Here is a 10,904-nt window from a genome sequence, read left to right as displayed (position 1 = left end):
CTTGAATTTGCCCTGCCGTGTCCCTGCTGTGCAAAGAGAAACCTGGGAAAGCCTGAGGCCCCAGCTCCATGCATCCGTCAGGTCCTGGAGGTGAGGTCTGGCCACAGCTGGCCCCTGGTCTTCTCTGTCATAGGCTCCCCCACCAAGGCCAGCTTTGCCATCTCGGCATTGGATTAAATAAGATGCCGCTTGCTAGCACCTGGAGTCTAGGGGTGCCAGCAGGTCATGCCAAGGAAGCAGGGGATGGGCGTGAAGCCCACACCACCTCTGCGCAAGCGAGGAGGGCTGCAGGGGGCAGGCACAAGGTGGCCTGTCCACGGGGGCAGCTGCTACTCATCCTGGCTTCCATGGCCTGTGGGCAGTGTGGGACCAGAGCAGATCTTCCCCTTTAGCAAGACAAGCTGGAAATCTGGAACTCCAAGTGAAGTTTCCCGACTCTAGGAGGTTGGCTCAGAGTGTTATGAGATGTGGGTCAACCGCTGTACAAGCTCACTTTTCAACCTCTGCCTCATATCCTGCTCTTCTCTGGAGAAAAGAGTATAAAACCTATGGAGTATTTGCAAGTTTCAACAGGTACACTGAAATTTATGGATGTAATGCAATGCCTAACACCCCTTCAAACCTTCCATATCTTTTCAAATTATGGTTTTCTCTGGATATATACCCAGGAGTGGGATTCCAGGCTCATATAATAGCTGTATTTTTAGTTTTTTAAGGAACCTCCATACTGTTCTCCATAGTGGCTGCACAAATTTACATTCCCACCAACAGTGTAGGAGGGTTCCTTTTTTCTCCACATTCCACTCCTGGGCATATATCCGGAGAAAACCATACTTTGAAAAGATACATGCACCTCAGCGTTCATGGCAGCACTATGTACAATAGCCAAGACATTGGAAGCAACCTAAATGTCCATCGACAGAGGAATGGATAAAGAAGAAGTGGTACATATATACAATGGAATACTACTCAGCCATAAAAAAGAATGAAATGTTGCCATTTGCAGCAACATGGATGGACCTAGAGATTATCATACTAAATTAAGTAAGCCAGACAAAGACAAATGATATGCTTATATGTGGAATCTAAAAAATAATGATACAGATGAACTTATATACAAAACAGAAATAGACCCACAGAGATAGAAAACAAACTTATGGTTACCAAAGGGGAAAGCAGGGGGAGGGAAAAATTAGGAGTTTGAGATTAACATATACACACTTCTATATATAAAATAGATAACCAACAAGGACCTACTGTATAGCATGGGGAACTATACTGAATATTTTGTAATAACCTATAAGGGAAAAGAATCTGAAAAAGAATATATATATATATATATATATATATATGAATCAGTTTGCTATACACCTGAAACTAACACAACATGGTAAATCAACTATACTTCAAATTTTAAAAAAGAAACCAAACTTCCGTTTCCTTCCATTTGTCCACAAAATCTGGTTTCTGGAATCCGAGCTGAAAAACACTTTCCTAGCAGAAGCCGATCACACCAACCACTCCTAAGGTTAGTTGTGCTATGGTCTACATAGCAAGAGGTCCTGTGCCCATGGCCTCATGAAGCAGACAGTACTTCCATTTATTGGCTGCATGACCTAAGGCAGCTTCTCTGTGCCTTGGTCTTCTCATCTATAAAATGGACGTACTAAAAGTGCCCATTCAAAAGGCTGTTGTTAAAGACTCAACAAGTTACCATATGCAGGTACTTGAAACAGCACCTTGTGCACAGCATGTGTTACATTTATTTTTCTCCAGAACATTCCAACCTGTGAGGTCTCCAGCCAGGGGCCAAGTGCCTATTGAGGACACCAACCCTTTGCTTCTAGGGTAACAGGGGGACAGCAAGGCCAGACCTACACTCAGTTTTGCCCCGCACAATCACCAAGTGTGGAGGTAGAGGAGAAAGGTATCCACACACGTTGGACTACTGAGAACTTCCTCTTCCTCTCCTCAGATGAAGTATGAAGTCATGAGCTGGTGGACGACTTAGAAATACAAAGTACAAGAGGCTTTAGTCATTCTTCAGATGTCTGATCCCATTTCTTCCTAAAACATGGAAGGCCAAGCAGTTATAATAGGGTTCAGATCTGCCCTAGGGGCCAAGTCATGCTTGAGCCAAAACATAACAAAAAGCCAGCCATGAATCTAATTCTCCATATCAGTATTCTATTTCCAACCAGATTATCAAGGAATGCTTGCTGAGCACCCACTATAATCAGAGTACTGTTCTCAGCTGCTGGGAATTGTAAAGAAAATAATGGTACCTGGTTCTGCAGAAGCTTATTCATTCCCGGAGTTAACAAATATTTGTTAAATTCTCACTTCGGACCAGGCACTAGGGAAAGATTAAAGCCTGCCTTCTGGAGCATGTGATGTCAGGAGATGGAGCAGGGCAGATACCAAACAAAGAGCTACGTAAATTCAATAGTAGGTCAGTTGGTAATAAGGTATACAGAGAAAATACAGCAGAGCAGGGGAGTGTCTGAATGGAGGGTGTGTAGTACAGAACAGTCAGAGAGGGTAGAGTTGGCATTCGTGAGCCTGATGGTGCAGACACTGTCTGAGCCCCAGTTAGCCTTTCTCAGAGCTGCTGTGGTGGTGAAGAGGGGTGAGGGAGCCTTCAGCAGAGGCGGGCAGGCCACCAGGCCATGGAGCAGAATGGATAAAAGGAAAGAGACTCAGGGGGCTGCAGCCTGTGAGAGCCAATGGGAATCCGTACCAGGTGCTCCCAGGAGCATCACTTGAGTCAAAGAAAGAGACCACAAATTCACTGGCCACAGACCTCTGCCTTTGGGTTAGCAAAGCACCTGGTGGCCAAGCGGGAAGGGGACACTGAACTGGAGTCTAGCAAATGCCAGCCCGGTCCCCCCAGGAACTGGTACAAAGCTAGGTACCCCTCTCCCTCCTAGTTTCCTAAGGGCCTTTAAGTCACCTGACCTTCCCTCCCCATCCACCTGGGCCCCCTTAGGGAAAGACAGGGCAGGGGGAGGAAGCCACTGGAGAGGAGAGGATGTTATTATCCAAGAGGACTGAACACTACCCAGAGGAGCTGTTTAATTCATCCAACTGGACAGTGCTTTACTCAGGCTGGATAATTGTTTCTTGCTACCCAGTAGGTGAGAGTCCAAGGCAAGTTGAGATCAACTAGAGAAGGAGAAATTACATTTCCGCTGCTTAGGAGGAGGAGGGAAGGAGGGAGGGAGGAAATGTGGAGAGAGTGAATGCAGAAACTCTTTTGAGTTTTGCTGAAAACATGGAAATGATCCAGAAGAGGGAGAAAACTTGATGATGCAAGAGAGAGAGAGACTTTCTAAAGTGATTTCTAGAATTTCGAGGAGGCGAATGCAGTGCTGAGGGGCAGAGTTGACTTCAGGCACAAGTGCCATCCACTCATTCATCTGTCCAGGGGGTGGATGAGGGGGGTAGTGGTGATGGGAGCATGTAGTTCTCTTCCAGCTGTTTCTATTCTTTCCAGGAATTGTAATGCAAGGTCATCACCTGAGAGGGAGGATGGGGGCGAGGTCTTGGGGATTAAGGAGAGAGGAGGGTGTACAAAAGAGTGGCTTGGAGGGCGAGAGAGCGAATTAAATAGGATAAGTATGAGGATGGTGGGAGAAAACTAAGCATCCAGCTAGAGGTTGTGAATTTCAAGTGAAACAACTCTAGGTGCTTGGGAGCCTGCACAGAGTAAGCAGAGGGTTCCACTTAACCAGGGTTATGGCTGTGCTCTCGTAAGGAAACAAGTGTGACAACAGAGAAAAGAGCACGGGAATTGAGGGTGTTTCCCTGGGGGCGATTAGTATTGCTCTAGGAGTTTAAATCCATTAAAGTGGGGAAGCGTGGACTTGAGGCAGGTGAGGGACGAGGAAAAGGCAGGAGGAGAAGCCCAATGGAGGTCCCAGTGCGGTTGAAGGATTGTAGGAGTTGAGGTATTAGAGAAAGTGAGCTAGAAAGACAGGAGGTGGAGGTCAGAATCTGGGAGGGCTGAAATTGAGATGAAGGCGAGCTCCCAGGTCCTGGGAATGATAAGGTGTAAGGGATGTACACAGGAACCGCTGCCTGAGATGGGGTGGAGGACAAGACCATTGATAGAAAGGAGAGGCAGGAGAATTGTGCAGGGGTGTGAATTTTAGGAGGAGTGCTTCAGAGAGTGAAGGTCAGGCACCAAAATTCTCAAGAATGAGGGTGAGCGATGGGGGAGGGGGCTGCAGAAGGCAGAGTGTGAGGAAGTTAGATTCAAAGGTAGGTTTTAGGACGGCTGGGAAGAGCGATGATGAGGAAGGTGACAGTACCCCTCCTCACAGCCCATGGCTCTGCTTGTGAGAGAGGACCACGGGGAACAGGGCGGGGATGCGAGGCACTAGAGCAAAGCCTGTTTTCAGTTCCAGAAAGAGGAAGGGAAACTTGGGAAAAGAAGTTGAGGATTTAAACCACAGTAGGATGGATGGAAAGACCACTAGAGGAGTGTCCATCCATGAAGAGATAAAAAACTCAGTTCTAAGGACTTGAAGATTAAATGGAAAGCACCAAATACACCTGAGCTCTGTGTCAGCTATTGTCATTAGGACCACAATGAATTGACTCATAAACCAGTTTTCAGTCTTTTCCCCAGCATTTTAGTTCTTTCTGGTGTTGGCCAATACTCTGCTTTATTACATTTATAGCATATTTTGTACACAGGAACAAAATAGCACACGTTTAAGTACGCAGAGGTAAACGTAAATACTTAAGCCTTGTTCTTTAAAATGAATAGACGTGGTAATATCCATAGATTTCAGAGTCATAGACATCGTTGAAATTACTCGGTCAACTCCATCACCGCTTGAAAATTTACAGAAGAGGAGAACTGGCTGGGCAAGCAAGGCTGGGACTGATCCGAGATGATTCAGTTGTAGAGCCACGACCAGAACCCGGGAGGGGCTCTAGATTCTGGTCTAGGCTCCTCTCCTCTTATTGGTATTGCGGCACCTTCCCGAACCGTCAAGACGCAGCCACCAGCCGAGGCCCCTCAGAAGGTACCCCCCTGAACCCAACCTACAAAAGAGCCCACGCTCCGCTGGGTGCAGTAAACAACCTCGCTGGGGTTCAGGAATCGCTTCCCGCGCCTGGGCGGGGCTCGTCCGCGGCGGCCGCCTCCCGCGTTCAGTTGGTGGGGAGGGAAGCGCCTGGAATACGGGGAATACCACGGGCCTGGGAGCGGGAGCGGGGCCGGGGCAGGCCGGGCGGTGGCTGGGGGCGGGGATTGTACTTCGCCCGGTTGGCAGCCCTCAAGGCGGACCCTGCAGAGCCGCTTTCCCGCGCGCGGTGCCGCCGGGCTCGGGCTGTGCAGGCGGCAGGGGCTTGGCGCGCCCAGCGCGCACCGGCCGCCAAAGGAAGCGCTTTTGCCGCGGGACCAGGCGCTAGGCTCCTGGCCCGGCCCGGGGGCGCGGCGCGGCCATGGGCAGCGCCGAGAACCGCAGCGACGGCTCGGAGGGCGCGGGGGAGCCGCCGTGGGCCGAGATGCTGCCTTGCGACGAGCGCCGTTGCTCGCCCTTCCCCCTGGGGGCGCTGGTGCCAGTGCCAGCCGTGTGCCTGGGCCTGTTCGCCGTCGGGGTGAGCGGCAACTTGATGACGGTGCTGCTGATCGGGCGCTACCGGGACATGCGGACCACCACCAGCTTGTACCTGGGCAGCATGGCCGTGTCCGACCTGCTCATCCTGCTCGGGCTCCCCTTCGACCTGTACCGCCTCTGCCGCCTCTCGCTCTACGTGGGTGAGGGCTGCACCTACGCCACGCTGCTGCACTTGACGGCGCTCAGCCTCGAGCGCTACCTCGCCATCTGTCGCCCGCTCCGGGCCCGCGTCCTTGTCACCCGCCGCCGCGTCCGCGCGCTCCGCCGCGCTCTGGGCCGCGGCGCTGCTCTCCGCCGGGCCCTTCTTCTTTCTGGTGGGCGTCGAGCAGGACCCCGGCCGCTACGCGGTCCAGGACCTTAACGGCACGGCGCAGCACACCCCCTCGCCCCGCGCCTCGCCACCACCGCCACTCCTCGGGTCCTCGCGGGCGCCACCACTGTCCCCGCCGTCGGGGCCCGAGGCGGCGGCGGCGGCGGCCGCAGCGCTGTTCAGCCGGGAGTGCCGGCCGAGCCCGGCGCAGCGGGGCGCGCTGTGCATCATGCTGTGGGTCACCACCGCCTACTTCTTCCTGCCCTTCCTGTGCCTCAGCGTCCTCTACGGGCTCATCGGGCGGGAGCTGTGGAGGAGCCGCGGGCCGCTGCGAGGCCCGGCCACCTCCGCTCGGGAGAAGGGACACCAGCAGACGGTCCGCGTCCTGCCTAAGTGGCGCCGCCTCTGTTCCAAACACCCCAACTCACGGTCCAGGCTGTGTCCCCTTCCCCTGGTCTCCCAGCCCTCGGCGCCTCTTCTGGCCACGTTTCATTCTGTCGTTCTACCCCAGCCTCCACCTGCTTCTCCTTCTAGACTCCAGAGAAAACCATCTCCCGTCGTCCAGGGGCTCTGGGTCACCCCAGGCGTCCCTTGAGAGTGGGATATCCGGGTCCTGTAAACAGCAATTATTTCCCAAAGCCTCTGTGATCAGCGAGCTGGGCTGATCCAAGATGGATAATTGCAGGCTCTTAAGCCAACTGCCTGTCTCTGTCTGATGCTGCAGATATGGAATTACAGAACCCTGGAGAAGACGGGATAGATCACGTTAAGATAAAGTTTCTTTACTTAATGTTATGTTATCCTGAAGACTAAAGTGAATCATGCCCATATCAAAAAAATAAAGATTGTGCAGACTTGTTGCAGAGTTCTTTTCAACCGAAAACAGAGAACATGTCTCCGAAGTGGGTTTCTGGAAGGAAGCCTGCCAGAACAGCTTGTTAGTAGAAATCACTCCTTCTGGTTTATGTCAGGCCTTGATGGTAAATGTATGAGCTGAATACTCAGCTTTAAAGCTAATATCGATGCTATCTGCAACCTGGTAGTTTTTCTGGGGTGGGGATTTGGCTAGGCAATAGTTTTATTTTGCTGTTAATTATTACTTCAGATGGTTTCCTGGGGATGCTTATTTGTTTTCGGATGCTTTAGCTAATTCTGGCGCCTATGTCTTGTTTTGCAGTGGTGGTGGTTCTGGCGTTTATAGTTTGCTGGCTGCCTTTCCACGTTGGCAGAACCATTTACATAAATACCAAGGATTCCCGGATGATGTACTTCTCTCAGTACTTTAACGCTGTTGCCCTGCAACTTTTCTATCTGAGCGCATCCATCAACCCCGTCCTCTACAACCTCATTTCAAAGAAGTATAGAGCAAAGGCCTGGAAACTGCTGCTAGCCAGGCGGTCCAGACAGAGAGGTTTCTGCAGAAGCAGGGAGGCTGAAGCGGACCCTGGAGGAGACATGGCTGGCTGCACCGAGACCAGCGCTAATGTACAGACACCGGCAACCAGCATGGCCAAACACAGCACCTCATCCCACAGCTCTGGGACTTAAGGGAGAACAGGTCTGCAGGGAGAAAAGAACTGCAAGGGGGGGAACCGAAGCTGTTAGGGAGAATTAGAAAGAGTGGTTGACATTTTGTAAGTTGGTCAGCAACTTAGCATAATTTTTTTTTTAAACAAAGGTATGAAATGTAACTGTACCAGTCTCTCTGCTTTTCCTTTCATGTACCCCCCTGGGGACGTTCATTTTATCTTCCTGAAATCCCACATCACAAAATGTTCTCTGGGAAGGTTTTTTAAGTCCTCATTCTCCTACTCTGGGGAAATATGACCACTCATTTTCCAGTTAACAAGTGATCCAGAGAGATGCTGCCGTAAAAATTGTCACCTGTGAGGTCAGAGGTGTATTTGGTTTTATGTTTTGGATATAAATGTGATGGTGCATCTACAAGGAATCCAGGATGATGAGAGTTTTAATCCAAGAAATTACTTAATGCTTATATATGGCAGCAAAAAATGTTTAGAAACAAGAGAAAGGAATTCTGGGTAGAGTCCAGTGTTCAGGGGTCCCGCCTCGCTCAGGCTCAGAGCAAATCATTAAGTTTAGGCACAGTACCCTCTTTCAGAACCTGGATACCAAAGTCTGAGGGCAGGGAGCTGCAGCAGGATGTGGCTTCCACAAAGTTGATCACATTGATAAGAGCTTTAATACGCCTTATTCGCCTCAGTTTGGTGGGATAAGCAATGATGGAACCAAGTCTGGGGTCTGAGTCTGAACTCTTTTAAGAGCCTTACCCACTCCCACCCCGAGAAGCTGCACTAACAGAAAAAACGAGAGTCAATGGATGTACTCAAGGGTGAGAGAGCCCGTGCTGGACATTCTGGCCAACAACTCTGTAACTCTGTTGTAGTTTTCACAGTTTAAAACATAAACCTGTTTTTGGAGGGCTCCTACTGCCTTGCTGGACTCCAAAGGGCCTCAGTCAACTCCGGGTCTTATGAATGGCGCCCCCTGGAAGTAGGCAGGATACAACTAGGTCAGCTGTAAACTACAAATGGTGACTCCATACACAAGGGTCCACTCCACATGCTGACAAGGTCCTGTTGTTTTTTCATGTGATTGACTATATACAGTGATGCCTTCAAGTCCCCTTGAAGTGTCCTAACACCCTGGCCCTGCCCTCAACTGGTGTGGCAGTGAAGAAGTCCCCCGTCTACACTGTGTTTCTTCCAACTTGGGGCAGTGGCCCCTAAACTGTGTTCTGCAGATTTTCAGGGAGTGTTTGAAAAAAGGATTCTGTGGTCAAATATGGCAGAAGAACAGTGCATGCTGTACCCACCTTCCCAAGAGTCACAACACAAAATATCCCATCAGAGGCTCTGAGAAGTTGTTGCTGGGGACACTGATGGAGGGTCTCACGGTGCAGGTGCCAGCCTTGTGCCACAGCCACTCCCCTGCTTGGTGGCACTAAGTGGGGACGTGCTGGAGCTGCAACCACAGTCTTTCTTCTCTCGGGAGTTCCTCTCTGGGACAGTCAGAAGCGGCTTCTTCCCTGTAGAAAATCATGGCTAAGAAACTTACTGATATGTTATATGTAGTATAATATTTTAGATATAGAAGCAAAGACCTCTGAGTTTTCTTGTTCAGATTCTAGAAAAGAGGGACTTGTATCACACTTTGCTGTAACCTAGATGTGTTCCCAGGTGTGGGCATGAGGAGGATCATCCTTTCTTGCCACTGGGTCCCTGAGATGGAGTATCTGAATTCCATCCCTCCTGTCAATCGCTGTGCACCTGTTTTCAAAATGCCGATCTTACGCATTAGTGGATTGTGAGATGAGTGGAGTGTGTCACATGTTTCTTTATTGGGTTGCGAATAGAATAGAGAATCAGTGCATCACGTGTAGTAAGGCTAACTGTTGTGAAACTTTTGTTTCAATTATATATTGGTTGGTATCTTTCATGGTTCATAAAATAAAATGTATTCTCATTGTGGGTCATGGTCAAAAATATTTGAAAAGCTGTTCTAAGGTCTAAAATTGTTCTCTACCACAGAAGAAAGTGTCCTCTGGTGTTGACAACTGGCTATAAAGGGGAGGGGCATCCTGGGAAGACTCGAGGTGGCCAAGTCAGGGATCACTGGAGAGGGATGGCCGGGCTGTGGGCCTCCCTCCGCCCTGGGGATGGTATCCTGGATGCTGTGTCTGGGACCTCTCGCTGCCCTCGGACGAACATGTGTGCTGGGTCCCTGCAGGGCTCCTTCTGTAGGCCAAGTCGCTTTTTTTAGGTGAGGCACCAACCTTGGGGAAGGGTTTGTGTTTCATTCATTCACTCCACAAATATTCACCAAACAACTGCTAAGTGCTAGACGTGTATGTCAAAATACTCTAGAAACATTAGTCCATGTCATGGTGTTGAAATCAATCAACTTTTTAATGGTCTTTTTTGCCTTGAAATGTGTGATTGTTCATCTAGACTAATCTCAGATTCAGCTCACAGGCCAATAAAAGTACTCACATCGGATGGACCTGCAGAATTTCAGGTTAGTGTCATCTACACGACTTCCCTCCACCTTTCTATAGGAGACTTTCCCACTTCTGAAGCAATTGCACAGCACCTCCGAGGACCCAGGAGTCCAGGGGACATGAGAGCAATGTGTTGATGATGTTTGAAAGTCTGAACATGGCCTCTCCTACCATTTCTACCCAAGTAACAGTAACATTTGCTAGTATGTGGAACCATTCACATATAAGTATTAGTGATTGTACAAGTGTTTTAAGTGGAGCTTTAATAAAAGGCTTTTCTTTTTTTTTCTTTTTTTTTTTTTTTTGCGGTACGGGGTCCTCTCATTGTTGTGGCCTCTCCCGTTGCGGAGCACAGGCTCCGGACGCGCAGGCTCAGCAGCCATGGCTCACGGGCCCAGCCACTCCGCGGCATGTGGGATCTTCCCGGACCGGGGCACGAACCTGTGTCCCCTGCATCGGCAGGCGGACTCACATCCACTGCGCCACCAGGGAAGCCCAAAAGGCTTTTCTTAAACGTAGCTGTGAGGCCATTTTCAATTGTGAGTCAACTTTCTAAAGATTCAGAACTCCAAATATTACAAAGAACCTAGTCAGCTCTGAGCAGCCTTCCAAAATCAGCATCCCCGCTCCTAGGAGCACAGGAACCTTTGTCATTGAGAGGTGTGTGCTCTGTGGGTGGCATGCTTTATGGCAGTCACTCAGTGTGTCCCTCACTCTGTATAAGCTACAAGGAGGTGACAGAGGCAGACTCTACTGGCCACCTTCTTAGGAAAACAACACACACACTTTTGAAAGATTAGCAGACGCTTGTGTAATAAAGGGTCAAAAAGTGCCATCCAGACCAGGAGAGCTGAGTGTGGGCAGTCAGGCGATGCTCTATGTGAATCTTTTTCATGGCACTTGGTCCGTCACATCTTGGGGACTGGTTCCTAGAGTTTGT

At 49.9% G+C, this 10,904-nt stretch overlaps 1 protein-coding gene across 1 annotated transcript; it reads left to right on the top strand.

The window, feature by feature from the left end:
- The first annotated feature begins 5,457 nt into the window (after positions 1 to 5,457).
- Positions 5,458 to 7,491, top strand: MLNR (motilin receptor). Its single transcript, XM_060079764.1, is given in 3 exon segments — positions 5,458 to 5,894; positions 5,896 to 6,350; positions 7,121 to 7,491. Coding segments are annotated over 3 exon segments (1,263 nt in total).
- Positions 7,492 to 10,904: the final 3,413 nt, after the last annotated feature.

This window comes from Mesoplodon densirostris, chromosome 17 (assembly GCF_025265405.1).
Source record: "Mesoplodon densirostris isolate mMesDen1 chromosome 17, mMesDen1 primary haplotype, whole genome shotgun sequence".
Lineage (NCBI taxonomy): Eukaryota > Metazoa > Chordata > Mammalia > Artiodactyla > Ziphiidae > Mesoplodon > Mesoplodon densirostris.
The sequence above is the reverse complement of the archived record's forward strand: the minus strand, read 5'-3'. Positions and strand labels throughout refer to the sequence as shown.